At 35.8% G+C, this 20,192-nt stretch overlaps 1 protein-coding gene across 1 annotated transcript; it reads right to left on the reverse strand.

The window, feature by feature from the left end:
• Nucleotides 1–15,425: 15,425 nt before the first annotated feature.
• LOC145678678 (uncharacterized) lies at nt 15,426–17,735 on the reverse strand. Its single transcript, XM_081749076.1, has one exon. It carries the CDS (start codon nt 17,578–17,580, stop codon nt 16,309–16,311), a length of 1,272 nt encoding a protein of 423 aa, XP_081605202.1. The 5' UTR covers nt 17,581–17,735; the 3' UTR covers nt 15,426–16,308.
• Between the last annotated feature and the right edge of the window lie 2,457 nt (nt 17,736–20,192).

Genomic DNA, 20,192 nt, shown 5'->3' on the forward strand with positions numbered 1-20,192 from the left:
TAAAAATCAGAAACGGCCCAAGTCTGAAATACATGTTTAGCGTTTTGATGGTGATGAGTTAGCTTAGTTAATCACGCTTTTCAACAAAATCAGATTTATCATGACGGGGAGAATGAAGGTATGAAAATGAGAGGAGTAAAGAGACACGCAAGCTGTCGTTTGAGCGGGAACATTAAAAATGAATGTAAACAAGGGAAATAGTAACATCTTCGAATTTGAAGCTGTTGTAGAATAGGGGTTTAAGGGGTCAAAATTTAACGGAATGAATTTCGTCTTTTTGAAAGACTGAATATTACCAATATTTCTTTCTTTTTTATATTTCATTGACATATATGCGCTATATTCCATTGACATATATGACATATATACGCTGACAAAATGATGTTAATGTGTAGGCCACATACTTGTGACAATAATATAAGAAATGGTAGCCATTACTGCCATTGCGTAATGAATCCGTTTTATGTAGGAAATATTAAAAAAATATGCGCAGAAAAACATTCATTGAATTAGACATTCTCTCCCCTCCCCCACTATAGTACGACGTCCATATGCAAATCATTTTTGCTGCGCACATCATGTATACGAACAAGAATTATGCTTCTAGACCACTTTTATCTTGTGTTATATGGGACCGTCCCGAAAATAAATGTAAATTAATCAAATTTGACCCTCTCTTCTTCTATAAACAAGAAGTATACATACAGATTACTATCATGTAGGGGACTACTTCATTGTTTCACATACCAATTTTTATGGATGTACCACAAAGGGGGGAGAAATACCGCCAAAACCTGATTTAAAAAAATGATGAAAAATTAAAAAAAAAACTTCATCCTCCCTCTCTCGTACATACGTACTCCCTATATACATAAAATGCAACTGACGGAAAGCTTTATCCCTAAAAAATACTTTGGTACCAAATCATCTTTCTAGCTTAATTAAGGACTGAGCTATTGATGTTTGTTGTAAAAATAAATGTAATTTACGTCAAAAAACTGAAACTCCAAAAATTGGCTAACTTTGCCCCTTCCCTGCTCCCCCATATAAGCAAGAAGTACAAATACATGATATTATCATGTAGTGGCCTACTTCATTGCTTCACGTAACAATTTTTATGAATCTATCCCTCAAGAGGGGGAATGGCCCCCCAAAAAACTGTAGAAAAAACAAATAAAACACGATATTTACCCTCTTCCCACATACATAAAATGCACACCAGCAAAGCTGCATCTTTCAGGAATAAATTGGTACCAAAACCATCTTCCAGCCTTAATTTGAGGTTTAAGACTGAGCCATTGAGGTTTAAAGCCCTGATGATACAGCAGTTGCGTCAATGGACGTTTAAAGATTAAGAATGCAGACGACCAGTAGAACGTAACACAAAGAAACTAAACTACATATTCTGTGAACGAAGATCGGGAAAGACCGATTTCTTTCTCCAGAATTGAACATTTGGGCGGATCGAGATTAGGGAAGTTCCCGAAATTTGATCTAGCGGTTGAATATAGATGGCAAGCAATACCTAAGAGTGTAAAAATGTAATATATATGCCTATTTAGATTATTGTTTTAAACAAAATAAACATTTTAAACATGTTTTTTTTTTTTGTTGTTTTAAGCAAAGTACTTTGTTTTAAACGTTTAAAACGTTTTAAACATAAAAAACGTTCTTTTTTTTTTTAAAAAAAAGATTTTTTTCAACCCTGCTTAATTAAATAAACTTTCACGATAATATTGAAATCTACTACACTATTTAATTCTAAACTAAAAACACAATCTCTTTTGTTTGTGAACAATTAAATCTTTAGGATAAAGTTTTAAGTTGGATCACTAGGTGTTCTCGGTGCTATGCTAAACGCTGCTTGAATAGTGCAGTGTTGCCAGGTAATGTCGAGTGTTTACTGGTGCCAGATAATAAAGGAAGTAATCATGGAATTCTGCTTATATATATACTAGAGAAATTAGTTTTCAACCCATACAGCAATTCACAGCTAAGTTCCGCTTCTCGAACTGCAACGCTAGATCCCAGGACTTAAACGTACAAATTTGGCAACAACGCATTATGGCGTTCTGCGGAAGTTTCTTCTCAAAATATATTTCCTTAAATGTAAAATAATATTTAAATACAATGTGAAACATAACACGAAAAACGGTCAAACAATATATATTATATATATATATTTCGTAATAAGATCATTACTTTAAAGTACTTTACACATTCAAATAAACACTTCACAAAATTGAGCACTTCCAGTTAAGATCTAACAGCAAACCATCTTGTTGCTTATTGTAAAACGAATCAAATATTTTCTTTTATTTGTTACTTATTTCGGTATCAGAAGACACAACCAAACGAATCAGTGTCTTGTGTTGTAGCTGAAACATAACTTTATCTTATAGTACAATATTTATAATATGTAACGTTTTATTGCGTAGTAGTTAAGGGAATGAGCTAAAATATGTACTGACTTCCGGGTGGTAATCCACCTTAACCCTTAAGTGCTACGCATTTTTTTTTTTTTGCCACAGTACTACGCGGAGTCTGTCAGGCTCCCAACAATAGATTGCGTACAAACTAAAAACACGATGTTAATTTTCGCACACACGTTAAATATAACCAAGAAATTAGAGGAAGCGACAATCGGGAGAGGCGGTAGAACGGGAAGTTATGGCGGAAAGCGGAGCTGAGAGACTCCGCGTAGTACTTACGGGTTAAAGAAGAAAAGGAGGTTTCGTTATGTACCTCTGCTATACCTATCAGAAGCTCTCTGACTCGTTCTTTTCATTGCTGCTACTTCAGTCACGTGAAGGTGGTACATCCACATTACAGAAGTACACAAATTTCTATGTAAAGATTTAGTGCTTAATTAGTGCTGAAGTCCATAGAATTAGTGCTCAAATTGATCTAGAAATCCAAAATAAGCCTCTTGAAAACAGCTCGTACACATAATGGTCTGTCCAAGCAGCTTGATAAAAAAAATCAGCGTAGCATAAAAAACGTATTCTCTTATTTGAAAAAAAAAAAAAAACTTGGTAAGGTGATTGTAGGGGGCGCCGAAATCTCTAGCTACGGCTCAGCCTGTCATTTATAAAAATCTACAACCGGTAGTTCACTTCTGAGGCTGAATTGTATTCGGACAAAACTATCCGAAAACATAATGTTGTTCGTATTGTTTCAGTATCATAAAAATAACAACATAACATGATTTAGTTTAAGAAATTAGAGCGGAAAAGTTCAGTTGAGTTGTCCGTACCTTTTACTTAGGCTAGTTTTAGACTGAAGCATTTATCGTAGCAGATGTGCTGCCAAAAATCTCGTATAATATTCTATGGCATCAAAAGTACGTGGTGCTTTACATGGTAGCATTTTGATAAGCGTCTTGTCTTAACGCAGCAAACAAATCACTGGAAAAGAGCGCAATTATGGCTCCGAAACTAAACGTGAGATAGCTAAAGACATAGTAGTTGTAACAACAGTTCTCGTCGGTTATATTAAAAAACGAATACCACAAAGAAATACAGGTTAAAGAGCATCCCTACTCCAACTCATTTTTCTTTACTACAATTCAATTTCCCACACAAAACAAAGAGTATGGATATTTGCCACAAAATCTTTCGCTTCCTTTTAACACACCGCGGCGCTGCAATCGGACCAGAAATGCTGGGGAAAATGTTACGAAATAGAGCAGGTTCTATCGACAAGAAATGCCATACGATATGCCATGGCATTGGAAATGCTATAGAATTTGCTACTTTACACGGTAGAATATCGATGATACGATTTTTGCTACGAGAAATGCTTCCGTCTAAAACTAGCCTAACACTCATAATGGCGGAGTCAAACATATGGCTTCCTAAATTTTTTTTTTCTTTTTCTATGAATAGTTTATCGACACATTCTCTACAACCTGTGATTCTAATGTTGCTTCTTGTCAAAACCCGTTTCAACTGTAAATAATAATCTAATCCAGCGTTTCCCAACCTTTTTCAACTTGCGGCACACTATGGATGTAACTTGAATTCTCGCGGCACACCCATAGTTATTATTATTTGTAAATATATATAATAACGTTTTTTTTTTTTTGTGATTACTGATCTCCTTCTCACAGAGAAGAAAGCTCAATCACTGGTTCTTTCCCGTGGTAAATCATTATGCTTATTTTTAATTCTAATTTAAAAATAGAAAACAATTGCAATGAAATATTGGACTCAGGTTTTTAAAACTAAGCTTTCTTTTTCGAAAACTGTATCCAACCTTTCACTAAGAAGAAAGATCACTAAATAACGAACGAACAAACAAATCTCTTTTAGTTTTAAAACACAAATGTAGGTAATTTGTATGCATGTTCGCTTTGTCGAAAGGATTGAATGATATTTTAAAATTCCAAGTTACGAAATAGTCTGCAGCAATAAAGAAGCAATAATAGTCGTAACAATGATAACAAATACTTTTTTAACATTAAACATGAACAGAAATGTAACACGCTATGAAACTTGAAGTTGTAGATTCATAGTAGAGGTTCATAATAATGTGAAATACAATAATATACATTTTTCCTTTGTCTTGCAATTTGATTGCTATAGAATTAATAATTTGTTTCGATTTCCTCGCGGCACACCAGCGGCCCATTCACGGCACACCGGTTGGGAAACGCTGATCTAATCTAATAAAATAATAGTAATGTGTAATATATATGTACCGTACTCTATGCATGGTGAATTATTAATGCTTTCACATTCTGAAGCAAGACTTTCAGTACCTTTTAGTATATGTAGAAGTTCACGCCCCCTAAGAAAAAGTTTCTGGGTACACCCCAGACTCACCAAATTTGGTTTAGATCCGGGCCCATCCGGCCAATACTTACCGAGAAATTAAGTACCACATACCATCTGGAGTTAAACTATAAGCTCACATATGCTTAAGCCGAGTGGGAAAAAAAAGCAACATCGGGCTTACAAATCGAACATACTCCATCTAAACAGAATCTACGTTCAATATTTCTACACGAATGAGAAGCTTGAGTCGGGCCATATCCCCCCCCCCCTAGCTATGCCATGACACCTGTTAGCATACAGATTTCGGTTAATATACTCATGGAACCATAGATAAGCAATTAACGGCAGCAACCGGATGTTAAGGTTAGAACTAATGTGATTTTATTTACAGCTAACAACTTAAAAAAAAATCCCTTACACAAAATATTGTCTTTGGAATCAGAATTCAAATGAAAAATTCAAGCAATTTTGGCCCGGAACACAAACGCTGCTTTGGAATCTGAACATCCTGCGTTTGGGCCACCTATATACAGGGTGTTTCAAAAAGAATGACCTGATTTTAAAAGTCCATATGTATTGATAAAAACATACTACAAAAATGGGATAAGTTGCAAAATACAAAATCTTCCAGTTTTAGCTATGCTTACAAATGCTGTGTGTGCCCATTAGCAGCACGAACAACATCTAGGCGATAGCTAAATTTGTCATCAACTTTATACAAGTTTATGACCTGGACTCTTACCTTTGCACAAGCATCCTTGTGTCTTCAAATTGGCGATACCAACGACGAATGCTTTTGAGTGCAGGCAGATCAATGACAAAACGCCGACGAAAAGCACGCTGGACAGAAATCACTTCTTGCAAACTACAGCACACAAAACGCCTTCTGTTGAGCGGACGCCATCTTACTTCTAACTGACTGCAAACTGAGAAGAAAGTGACTGACGGCGGTTTTCTAAACCCTAGGCCACGCCCATTCAAACAACAATCATTTCCTTGCCAGCACGGCCCAGGTTCCGTAATTATTACCGTCCAAAATCAATTTTTTTTTTTGAAACGCGGTGTAGTTTGCCGTCCCTTTTAGCAGTGAGACCAGGATCGGATTAAGGAAGGGGCTTAGGGACCTGTAGCCCCGGACCTCCACTCTGATCAAAATCTCAGCTGCCAGTCTAAAAAGAATCATACAAGATACAATCATCATAAGATAAAATATACCAAAAATATGAAACATATAGTCCCTTAACGTTCCTACTGTACTTTGACAGAAATGTATTAGGCGAAGTCAGCAGGGGTGACATATTTTTTTTCTAGTCCTGGGCCTCCAGATGGATTGATCCGGCCCTGAGTGAGACATGAATCTTTTTACAGCTCAACGTGAGATTCGAATCATATGAGCTAGAACCGGAAATCGAGACCGGGTCTCCTCAGGAGAAGGGGCGTGTACTGCAACTTAGCCGTTCAGTTCGTTGTCCGAAGATGTAGTGAAAGCAACTTCTGTCATTTTTGCTGCTACTTTCATGACTTTTTACGCAGGGCCGTACTGCAACCCAGGGGCCCACCGGGAATGTACTTTCTAGGGTGCCCACTCACATGTACGTACTAGCCCCTCCCCCGGCAACAAAAGGGAGTCCAGGAGTGTCACTTGGATCAAGTATGCTGAAAACTTTTAAAAACCAGATTTAAAACATTTTTTTTTTAAGGCAGTAATTTCTTCCCTGACACTTACTGATCTGACGCAATGCTCAATCCCCAATTCTCTTGCAACTGTACAATTATCTGCACAAGCTCCATTACTTCACATTTCCTCCTGCCCCACCTGTGGCATGAACCTTCATAGGCGCTCCTGATGCATATCCAACTAAATAGATGAAGCATCAGAAGTAATTTATAATTTAAACAAATGCAACACATCTCCATTGTCCTGTATTAACAGAGCCGTAGCTAGGGGGCGAGCGACGCCATGGCCCCGGGCGCTGATATCAAAAGGGTGCAGAACGAGCAAGAAGAAAGAAAAAGTGTTGGAATTGAATAAACGACGGGACGCCTCCAAAAAGTATTGGCGCCCTATTAAATCAATATTGTCGTCGGATTGCAAAGGGATATCTAGGTAGATTTGGTTGAAAAAAAAAAAAAAAAAAATTCTCGCTTCCTTTGCAAAACAGAAGTTTGAATAAGAGTCACAACAAGCTTTTACTTATTACTTACAGAAAGTGACTATGATTAGTTAATGACGACGTGATATAGAAGGTCAAGTAATGACATAGTGTACGCAGGAGCGTTATCAAAATCAAACAGTCAAAATATGTAATATTTGGTCTAGGAATTAATTCGTGCGGTTGGTACGCACACATTGAAACTGTAGTACAAACACAAAATACATAAATACCTTAAGAAAAATATTGTCCATCGCTAGCCACCACTTTCGCCCATCTGTCAGGCAATGTACGGATTCCGTGGCGAAAGAAGTCCTCATCCTTGGAAGCGATCCAGTCAGAGACCCATGTTTCGATATCTTCTGAAGAAGTAAACCGCTGTCCAATCAAATCGTTGTTCATGCAATCGAACAAGTAGTAGTCCGAAGGAGCAACGTCTGGTGAATACGGCGGGTGGGGTAAAACTTCCCATCCGACATTTTCTAAATAGGTTTTGACCGGTTTTGCGACATGTGGGCGAGCGTTATCATGTTGAACAATAAGTTTATCATGTCTGTTCTCCCATTCTGGTCGTGTTCTGGCCAGAGCTTGCTTCAAACGCATTAATTGTCGTCGATAACGTTCTCCATTCATAGTTTCACCCGGTTGCAGCAGCTCATAGTACACCACACCTTTCATATCCCACCATATGCACAGCATAACCTTTGCACAGTGAATATCTCGTTTTGGTTGTGATGGACCTGGTTCACCTGGTTTCACCCAGGCCTTTTTTCGTTTAGGGTTCTCGTAATGGATCCACTTCTCATCACCCGTAATAATTCGATGCAGAAACCCCTTTCTGCTCTGTCGTTGAAGCAGCAATTCGCAAATGGTTTTTCGTCTTTCAACGTCTCTGTCTTTCAATTCATGTGGAACCCAATGTGACATCTTTTGAATCATTCCCATGGCTTTCAAGCGTTTGGAGACTGTTGTTTGATCAACGCCTAATGCTGCTGCAAGTTGTTCCTGCGTTTGACACGAATCCTGCTCGAGCAATGCTGTCAATTCTTCGTCTTGAAATTTTTTTGGCTGTCCAGCTCGCTCTTGGTCTGCCAAGCCGAAATCACCACTTCTAAACCGTGCAAACCACTTCTGACACGTTCGCTCAGCTAGAGCATGGTCACCATACACTTCCACCAAAATACGATGACTTTCAGTCGCACTTTTCTGCATGTTAAAGTAATGCAGCAGAACACCCCGCAAAAACACTTTATCAGGCACAAATTGCGCCATGTTCACTTAACTACAAACTGGTGTTGTTGACGCTTTAATCCACTGCCCTATACTACGAACGATACGCGATGACAGGGGTTTGCAACACATGTGTGGATACACGGAACTGTGGGACGCTCCGTTCGTTGCGCCATCTCTTGTCCACCCGCACGAATTAATTCCTAGACCAAATACATATTCGGCGTTTGCGTGGTGATGAGTTTGCTTAGTTAAATCTTGCCGAGAATGACGGTATGAAAATGAAAGGCGTGAAGACACACATGCAAGCCGCTATTTGCTCAGGAATATTAAAAATGAAGGTAAACAAAGGGAATAATGACATTTTCGAACTTGAAGCAGCTACGGAATAGGGACTTAAGGGGTCAAAAATTAACCTAACGAATTTCGTCTTTTTCAAAGACTGATTTTCTTTATTCAATTGAACACGAAATGCTTCCAATTTGAAGGAATTATTGGGATCATTTCTCCATCAATATGAAGTTATGTGATACTTTTATCTATCTACATACATATAATCATACACACACACACACACACACACAATTATGCTAATAATAAGTAGCCTTAAATTCAGAACTTTCATTCATTAAGAAATTAAGTAATTACTATAATTCCAAACATATGTAGGAGCCAAACTACATTTGGATTTTAAAGAGAAACAGTAACTATATTCTTCACCTCTATTGATCAATATTGAGAAATTTGCGAAGGCTCCTTCTGAATTTCGGTTACATTTCACAAAATATTTTTACCGTAAAACAATCGAAACTAAAATGCTATTTATGTGGTCACATACAGAATATTATTTCAAAAGTTTATTAATGGAAATTAATGCTATTACCCACTTCCAATATTTTAAAAGCACATAGTTTCTAATGTATTGAAGTTTAATTTCTTATCGATAGTATGAAACTACTACATAACTACTGTTAAAATCATTTTGAGAATTGAATTCGTGGGATCCAGGAAAGGATTAATCTAGTTTCCATTATTTTAAAGGAAGAGCAAGTATTGGAATTCAAACGGGGTTCTGAGTGCATTAAATAATGGAGTGGATAGACTAGACTGTATGTATTGCTATACTAACCACAGGCAAGAACCTCACGACATCTATTGTCAACCGTACCGTCTAGTCTATCCACTCTTAGAACCAATCAACCAGTTTCTTTACTAGTGAAATGCTCGTCTCACCGCTAGTGATGGGTCATTCGTGAACGAACTGACTTTTTAAACAGCACATTTATTTGAACCGGTAATGAACTAACACGTTCAAAGTAACTCCATTGACTCCAGATCCATGTACGGCTAACAACATCGTACCAAAGTGACAAATAAGCATGCAATGAATGGTCACATGACAGTGACGGTACAGAAACTAAATAAAATGGGATGGAACACTTACCAATCACGTCATTTAAGCTGGAAAGAAGAATATGCTGTTCTTCATGTCTTACATGCATTCTTTTCTACCCTTTTGTACGCTCCTATAACTATTGACGCATACTTCACATTGTAACGTAATTCAGTTTTAACATTTGCACACTTAGAAAAACATGTAATTTAACTTTTAATGTAAGTTTAAACTGTCAAAATGCAATTATATCATAGGGTAAGAAGTATTAAGTTTCACATAGATACTTCTTTTTCCCATCATGGCATCGGTGATGTGAATGACAGCATCGACTCACTACAGTTCGAAATGGATTGTCATGCTTGACTGTCTCCCGTATCGAAGCTGGAGCTACCTCGAGCTGAGGAGTTGGTTCGTTACATGACAACTCACCGCATAAACGCACTTGCCTCATAGAGCAGCCTGCACTGCAATTTAAATGTTCAACTATCTGTTCCCTGGACACGCATCTGAAGTTAACTTTATTACCACATAGAAGCAAAAAAGTGGAATCTTTCAGTTTTACGTCCCATGGTTATGGCGATAATGATTAATGAAGAAAGTGGGGGGAAACGGGAGAATCCCGAGAAAACCCACGCACACGGTGTTTGTCCACCACAAAGTTCACTTGCGCGAGCTGGGATCGAACCAAGGACATCATGCGCCAAAGAAGAACGTTCTACCATTGAGCCACCGCGTCTCCCCTTCCAAATAGGAACAGTTATCGACTTGCTTGTCATTTCGTGGAGGTTAATGTTTAGCGTTTACAATTATATAAATATTAATCAGATTTAAAACAAATATTTATGAAGGTCTCGGCTCAACAAATGTTTAATAAAAATTATTAGAAGCGCTATGCATCCACTTTTTAGGTTAACAGAAATTACGATGAAGCTATGATTTATTTTTTGCTATTTGCATTCAAACTATCTAATATATTTGCCTTCTCTCATTCGTATTTCCCGATTTTTGTTGGAGTTAATACCAAAGGATTTTTTTTTCGAAAACGCAGTAAAATTTTTACCGTTTCCTTTTCTGATTCTAACAGAAAAATAAAGAAATAAAAGTTGGCAACTTTTGAAGTTAATACATGATACTAATATCTGCTGTAATGACGTAAAAAAGTCTTGTTCTTATATCCGCTGTTAGGGCATAAAACTTTTAAACCGAACACAAACATGAGAATACGAAAAGGGTACGGAAGTAATGAAAAAAGTATGATTTTTGATTTGCTGACGTTTCAAAAGCGATTTATAGCCTTTACCTTCAGGGTTCAACTAATATAAAATATTGTTAGACAATTGTTGTACTATATGATCAAGAACACGTTTTCAACGTTAGAGTCTAACTTCAAAGACTGTTCATCTTGTTTCAACTATATTCTATGTCTTAGTTTTCTCACTATATTTTATCCACCTGAGTGGACATACCGATAACTACCATATGTTTAGATAAAATTCTCCGATTTTTCCCCACTTAATGTTATATTAATGCAGACACTCTGATTGATTCAAGAGAATATGCAGATTTTTCTCTCTGACAAGGAGACTCACGGAAGTGTCACTCACCGATCTGAATGAAACTTTGCATACTTGTAGAGCATCGGAATATAATCGACACGTTTTTTTGGCAATGGTGAAGATTTAAGGGTAGAAACCACCCTTTGAACTTTAGGGGGTGGTCCAAGCCTAAACAGAAAACAACAATTTAATATAGAAGAAAACATACTGCCAGGGAAGGTTTCAGGATAGCTGATTCAGAATCTGACGTCAAAATTACGAAATTCAAAATGGCGGATCCAATATGGCAATTACCAAGATGTTATAAAACAGAGGATCTGTCCATACATATCTTCCTCATATGAACTCAATAAAGCCAAAAAAACAACCGAGCATCATCTGAGCCTGCACGTCTGATTGGCTACTCTCGTTTCCGCCATGATTGTTGGCTCGAAACATTGCGATCTTAGTGACGCGGAGTGGGCAAGAGTAGGTGTGGCGAAGCTGTGACGTATAGCTTCACGATTTTGTAAAATTGACAGATCCTCTATTTTATAACATCCTTTGTAATTACAATTACAAAATGTCTTCTAGTTTAAAATTCGCTGCAGTTAGCCAAGAACAATTATAGTTGGTAGGGGTTACTACAAGGTTCTATACCGATTTGAAACCCCATTACTTTAACGGGATGCTTGATTAAAGTGAGTCTCTGCACCTCTCCCTATTTGTGGTGCTTATGTATAGTGTTCCTCCCCGCCTCTCACTATGTCAGAACTTCATATATGTCCTCATTTGTTAAAATTATGAATTTATTGAGAAAACGCTTCGGAGTATTGATATTTCGTAAAAATGTGTCTGATGTATAAACATGGTTTAACTCCAAGCTCACCTTATTACAGTAATAACTGAGACAAATCGCAAAATACAGCACCACTATCTTCTTCCAAATAACTGTTTTTGTATCACGTATATCTAATAAGATTACCAAATCTGGGAGCAGAAGGAAATCAGTGACTTGGATCTAAATTATATTATTACGGAGATGTAAATTTATGTTTTAGTTGTAGAGGACAATATCAGTAAAATGTCTCAAAGAAGTTTTCCCACGGCCTCAAGACGAACACATCAAAAGGTTGAATTTTGAATTTTACCAGTTGTTCCTGCAGGAATAGTTTCTATTTTGAGGTACTCTTTTGTTCGAAAAATAGGTTGAAAAGTTGATGAATTGTGACCACTCCGCGAATCTAATAACAAAATGGACTTAGCATTAGACATTGGGAAAAAAAAACTCTTGAAACCACGATCTCACAAGACCTGATGTTAAGTTTCCCGAATTTGATGCTTTCACAAGGACATTTTCAGATTTAAAGAGGTTGTTTTGGACTAAAATCCAAATGTTCCGTTCTTTTCCTGCAAAAAGGGTGATAACATTTTCAAAAACTACAGGCTGTATGGTGTAGCCATGAGGCATACATTTATTGACTTACCACACTTTCTGCTGTTTGTATCCCTGTAAATCTATAGTGAGAGGTGCAGAGACTCGCTTTAATCAAGCATCTTATTAAAATAAATACAGAAGGGGTTTCAAATTGGTCTGCAACCTCCTCACATTAATCTCTGTGTCAACTGTAATTGTTCTTGGCTAACTGCAGAGAATTTCAAACTAGAAGACCTTTTAGTAATTGTAATCGCTATATTGGATCCGCCATTTTGAATTTTGTAATTTTGACGTCAGATTCTGAATCAGCTGTCCTAACCCCCGCTGGCAGTGTGTTTTCTTCTAAAGTAAATAATTCTTTACGGTCTACGCTTAGAGACCACCCCTAACGTTCAAAGGGTGGTTTCCACCCTTATATCTTGCCGAAACAAAAAAATACGTGTCGATTATTTTTCGATGCTCTACAAGTATGCAAAGTTTCATTCAGATCGGTGAGTGACACTTCCATAAGTCTCCTTGTGAGTCAAGAGAATATACAGATTTTATGATCTTCATATATTTAGCAAACACGAGACAGACTTCAGACTAGATATGATTCGGAGAACACACGACCTGTATGAGCTTGAGTTAGCTATTAAAACTGGATTAGCACAACGGTGACGATAAATAGATGAAAATACGTCAATTAACACGTCTAGACATAGACATGTGAATAAAAAAATATTAGAAGAAGCAACAGAAAGAGCGTATAAGACAATGTAAATAGAAAAAAGAGGTTTTGGAACTTAATGTTATGATACAATAATTTAGCATCAATTTTGAAATAATCTGTTTGAACACATTTACTTTTTGAATAAGTCCTCACTTTGAAACTTTTTTTATTATACATTATCTAATTCTTATAATTTAAATTTCAAAGAGCAAAATGTCTAACAATATTCTATATTATCTGAATATAATAAAATTTTCTATTTACTTTTTTAGTGCGTTTTAGTATTTTATTATCCAATATCTGAACCCGCTAATGGTACGAAACTTCGAGAACTGCTTCTTATGGTTACATACATTATTAATGTTATTCTTAAATTGAAGAGTCATATAAGATTTCTAGGTGTTGTCCTAAATCTGTAGAAATTAACTGATACAATGAGTAAACCATTATGAAACGCGATTTTCAGACATCACGAAACAATGTTTTTGAATTCACATATTCATACTTTAGGCATAAAATCCGCTCTTAAATTCTACAGATTCAAGACAAAACCTAGAAATCTTGCAATTCTACAGCTTAAGATGAATTTAAGGATACATGATCACAAGAAGCAATTTGATTTTTTTTCCCCTTAGAAACAATCACCCTAGACGAAACTTTAGGACAATTAAGAAGTTAAAGTATTGGGTAACAATAATAAAACGCACTAAAAGATATTTCTTTTTTGTATCAAAAGACTCAATATATTAAAAAAAAAAAATCTTGTAGGCCTTATACCTGGAGAACTACGTACAGTGTAACCAAACCCAAACTTCAGTTAACTCAGTATGGTGTGCTTATTCCGTAAAAAGTACGAAAACTCGATTTAGGGACCATACAAAAATTTTGTAGCCCCTGATCCAATATACTTCATTTTTTTTTTTTTTTTTGTAGGCCTTATGTCTGGAGAACTACGTACAGTGTAGCCAAACCCAAACTATCAGTTAACTCAGTATGATGTGTTTATTCTGTAAAAAATACGAAAACTCGATTTAGGGGCCGTTCAAAAATTTTGTGACCGTGATCCAATATATTTTAATAAAATATTTTTTTGTAGGTCTCATATCTGGAGAACTACATATAATGTAGCCAAACCCAAACTATCAGTGAACTCAGCATGATATGCTTATTCCGTAAAAAATAAGAAAACTCGATTTAGGAGCCGTTTAAAAATTTTGTGACCGTGATCCAATATATTTTTATAAAATATTTTCTTGTAGGTCTCATATCTGGAGAACTACATATAATGTAGCCAAATCCAAACTATCAGTGAACTCAGTATGATGTGCTTATTCCGTAGGAAATGCGAAAACTCAATTAGGGTCCGTTCAAAAATTTTGTGGCCCCTGATCCAAAAGCTATTGGCCAAGATCGCAATCTTTTGATACATTTCTAATTTTCCTGAACTTCTTGTTATTATATTCTTCTATTATATTACGAGAGCTTACAATCAAAACTAACATTTTAAATGAGTTGAGTTGATTTTGAGTTTAACGTCCCGTTCAGCAGCGAGGCTATATGAGACGTGGACCTACTGATTAACGTGGAATCCGAACCACATGAGCTCCCGTCGGGAATCGAACCCGGGTCTCCCACGCCAAAGGCGCGTACGCTAACCGCTTAGCCACGGATGAGCTGTAACATTTTAAATATTAGCTGAAGATTGTCGTAAGTCACATCTACAACGTGAGCATTGAAACAACTAGTCAAGCTTACGCGTAGTCATTAAAAATCATTCTTCATTTGATTTTAATTTTACGTATAGCTTAGGAACCAGAAGTCTGCATACCACAATATTTCAGAAGCTTGTGTAGCGAATCAAGATCTTTCACCACATAAGTTTAATCCAGATCGTATTAGCCCTGTTGAACTTGTACGATATATAGTGTCCTTATCATTGACTTTTTTTTTTTTTTTTTTTAAATAGGGAAATCTCAAGTGAAGGGCGAAGAATATGAACGAAAACCCGAAAGTCTCCATTTCTAACGTTATATCCACAGAAACATTTATTCTATGGAATAAATGAAGTATAGAAGTAATTTGTTTGACCATTTTAACAAGACAGTACTGCTTTGATGAAAGGCTACGCTAGAACAAGTAATTACAACTACATCGCCCAAAATTGACACATTTACAAAAATAACTTTTTGATTTAAGGCTAATTTTATTTGTTCAATTAATTTGATGGATAATACCTTTTCACACAGGATAGGATAAAGCCTTTCAACTTAAAATAAAAATCCATTTCAACAGAACCATCCAGAATATATACATATCAGGTCTACCTACGAACTAAATAAAAATAATAACCTTTCAAACAAAAAAAAATCCACATTTTTTTTTCTTACAAGACAAGCATGTGTATAGCATGTCAATTACAAAATCATACTAGTTAAAATTTATTTTAAGTTTACAAAACATTATTACGTGTACTAGGAACAGTACATATAAAAATAATGTGAAGAAAGTTCAACATTTTTAAGAGTTCACTCCACAAATTTCCGATCTCATTTACAGAGAAAAAACATCCCACTGTTTACGCAATTATATTTAATGCACACTAATTATGCACCACTTCTCCACATCAAATTAAGCACGTTATTATTATTTTTTTTTTTACTTTACAAGATAGTACGTAAATCGTATCAAAAGATTTGGATACTGAATATTCAACACCTCTGATCATCCAAGAGCTAAAAACTACTACCAGCAACTACAACGTGATCTTAAATCCTTATAACTATAGATGCAAAATACAACAAAAAACTTATCTATACTACATATTTGCAAATGTATGTACTTTTAAATACATACATACGTACAAACATTATTATTATTAACAGAGAAAAATAAAATTCATTTAAACGCTATATTTTCACAAACATTAACAGTTTGTGAGAAATCAATTCATTTTTTATTATTATTATTACAAAATATTGTAGAATGAAAACTTTAAAAAAAATTATATTTGCATAAAGTGAATTTTAACAATATCTACACAATGTATTGATAATGTTTATAATACTTTCATCCCGTATTAATTCGAACTTCTGGACTCAACAAGTCTTTATGAGGTGCACCAGGAGTAGACATTCGAACTTCCTGGCCCAGTAAGTCTTTGTGCGGAACCGGTATTCGAACTTCGGGGTTAAGCATGTCTTTATGATGCTGATGATGATGATGATGCGGACCAGGTTTAGTGAAGCCTTGCATTGCATAGGCTTTCTCTTCCAAGTGAATTCGAGCATGAGTTACCAGGTGCCCTTTCTGAGAGAAGGCTTTACCACATTCTTTGCACACGAACGGTTTATCACCGACATGGATACGCGTATGTGTAACCAAGTGACCCTTTTGAGTGAATGATTTCCCGCATTCACGGCATAAAAATGGCCGCTCTCCTAAATGGATCCTCTCATGTGTGGTCAAGTGACCCTTCTGAAGGAAACATTTGCCGCATTCTTTACAGGCATAAGGACGCTCGCCAATGTGAATACGCTCGTGAGTCATCAAATGACCCTTTTGTGAGAAACATTTACCGCATTCTGAACATGAGAATGGCTTATCGCCAGCATGAATTCTTCGATGTGTCACTAAATGACCCTTCTGGGAGAAAGTTTTTCCGCATTCCGAACACGAGAAGGGCTTTTCGCCTAAATGGATTCGTGAGTGTGTTTGTAGATGGCCTTTTTGTGTAAACGCAACCCCACATTCCTCACATTCAAAACCTTTGTCTATCAGATGAACACGGGAATGGGTTTGTAAATGCTCTCTCTGAGTAAAAGTTGCGCCACATTCACGGCACGTGTAAGCTCTGGCACCACTGTCTCCCACGTGCAACCGAGAATGCTCTTCTAAATCTTCTTTCTGGGCGAAATACACTCCGCAATGTTGACAAATAAGAGCTCTATTTTCCAAACCTACATCTGTTTTTATTGGGAAGGTAGGTGGTTTTACTCCTGGAAATGCATATTGGGAAGGAATAGGAATATTAGGTCTATCGTCCCTGTCTTTATCCTTATCGACTTGTATGCACTTCTCACCCATGGTTACATTAGTGGAGGTGGACTGCGTGCCAGTACTTGTGTTCGAATCACTGGAACACACTTCATGATGAGGGGTATAGTACGATTCAAATGATTTATGACGTGCATCAAAATGATAAGCTGAATGAAGACTTGCACATAATTCACTGGATAAAGCTATTCTGTACCCATACGGTGTCGGAGTAGCCTTTTGGGCTGCAAGATTTTGCATAGTTTGTGTGAAGAGATCAGTGCCACTATTGCCTAAATTGCTCATTTTTGTTTCTCTCGGATTTCAGCAACACAAACACGAAGTATTACAGCCTATACTTCGAACTTTTCACGAAAATGAAACAACGAATTCCAAGGAAGATTCGTTTCACATTCAAGAAGGTACACCAACCTCCAAACCTTAAAAGAGAAAACAAAAAAAACATTAATATAATTAAGAGCTTGTTTCCTTTTATTACATCATTTTATATTTAACTCTGATTAGTTTTGTTTTCCAGCGAAACTTTTAATCTTTCAACTTCACATTTCTATCACTGAGTACCACATATCGCAGTGTTACACATTTATATTTAATATTTAAAAGGTTGCCTTATTTTGAGGTTATGTAAAATTTGAAGAAAGAAAAAGTAGGTGGAATAACAAAAACATCAGAGTACTCGGACAACTTCATGGAAAATGTATTACACAAAGAGAAACTTCAGATAATATAATAGTTGAGTAAAATAATCAGTATATATTCTACAGGGTGGCCCAAAAGTAGGTATACGGTCCTGTACTGATCAACTCATTGCTTTTTATATGATTTCTTATTGTTACCCATCAGGTAGACTTGGTTTTTTATTATTTGTTCTTAATTGTTTTTTTTTTATTATTATTTATTTATATCTTAAACTCGGAACAGCCAAAGCAAATAAACCTGTAAGCTAGAATGTTATACAAGATCAACGTACGGGTGTATTCCTACTTTTCGGCCACCTTGTATACTTCTCCAAAATATAACTAAGCGTGTGAATTTTTCTAAGTTCCTTAAAATAGCTGGTTTGGCAACAATGTATTCGAAGGTAAAATAACAGGAAAATAACGAGACTTCTGAACACAGCTCACAGTTAGTTGTTTGAAATAGTTCCTCTTTTATTAGTTAATGCAATATTGCTTTTAGAACATTTGATTTTAGTGTCCCTTTCAGCAACAACATTATATGAGATGTAGACCTACAGTTAACGTGAGCTCCCGCCGGGAATCGAACACGGGTCTCCCACATCAAAGGCGCATACACTAAGTGGTTAGCCACGACAGAGCTCTACTTTTATAATAAAATAGTACGTTGGCAAAATTTTCCACCTAACATCACTATATATAATATCCAAAATTGTCCGGCTTATGAAAAGTTTTTTTCACTTGTTTCTACCTAGGTACATCGTAATGAAAATTTTCCGACCTATGAAAATTCCTTTCACTTGTTTCTACAGAGCAATAAATCTTTCCGATTCACAAAAAGTTGTTTTACTTTTTGCTTCAAAATGATGAAAATTTCCCGACTATAAAAAGTTCAATTTTTGCATAGAAGACAGAAAATATTTCGATTCATGAAAAATTGTTTCACTTGTTCGTACATAGTACTGAAAATTGTCTGAGCCATGAAAATTTTCAGATTCTTTAAAGGATCTTTCACTTTTTTATCATTTCTATATATGAATTCAATCAATTTTATGATTACTAAGGAATTGTTACTTGACTGCTGATATTTTTTTCGAACGGAAAATTTTCCACCTCACATCACTATTTCTAGGTAAGTTTTTCAAATCAATCATGAATAAATTATTTTGTAACAACCTTGGCTATCGTATCAATTACAGTAATAATCCACTAAATATTTAAACAAGGGGTAGTAAATAATAACAGTATTCACTTCACTTCATAACAATATAATACAGTGCTTGATATATATTGAACATCATTCGCTACCTTTTATGTGGCGTCAAATCTATTGTAATTAAAACAAAATGCCTTCTTGATAGTTGAAAGCTCATTATCTGCATTTTTTTAACTTCCAAACTATAAGTGTGGGAAGTCTTATAGAGCAGATACACATGCCCAAAATGATTGTCGCATATCTATAACTGTCTCTTGTAAGAATATAATTTGATAATGATTTTGCAGGGTACTTTTAATACTGATACTATGTATGTAATCGTGAAATGAATATTTGTGGTAAATTTCATAGGAAGAGAATTATAAATAAGAAAATTAGAATGAGTATAATAAAATGTTGCTAAATGGACAAGAAAGTTTTATTTTCATCTTATTGTTCTTATTTATTGCTCCTTTGACATGAAATTTGCCACATACATGTCTTTGCCGATTATACACACACTAACATTATAAGAAATACAGGGCGAATTCGTTATCAAATTATATTCCTACAACAACATATTTATAGACATGCGACAATAATTTTGGACATGAGTATACATCCATCCATCCGTCTTATGTTGACAAGTGTCATAGCAAAAAAACTGTGATTTTTTTTAATGGACTCAGTGTCTCAAGAATAAATTAATCTCTTCTTTTAAGCTTAAATGCAAAAGCAAAATGGTAGGAATCAAAAATTTCCAGTTTGAAAGTTTATCACCATACATAACAAAAACTGTACTAAACAGTAAAATTCCTCTTCTTGAAATTAATTCAGCGTCCTAAGATCATACCTTGTCCTTATTTTTATCCCTCTGTTCAAACCGAACAGTAACAGGATTTTTGGTTTTTACACTGATCGCCAGGGTTGGCAAAATCATGGTTTTTATTGAAAAAACCAAAAAACCAGTTTTTTTGGTTTAAACCCGGCTTTTTTTTTTTTTTTGTTTAAATAATTTGCTCTAT

Source organism: Thermobia domestica, chromosome 2 (assembly GCF_964235325.1).
Source record: "Thermobia domestica chromosome 2, izTheDome1.hap1.1, whole genome shotgun sequence".
NCBI lineage: Eukaryota > Metazoa > Arthropoda > Insecta > Zygentoma > Lepismatidae > Thermobia > Thermobia domestica.

What these genes read in the sequence shown, in the direction of transcription:
- LOC145678678 (XM_081749076.1), bottom strand. Translation starts at nt 17,580, where the DNA reads ATGAGCAATTTAGGCAATAGTGGCACTGATCTCTTCACACAAACTATG.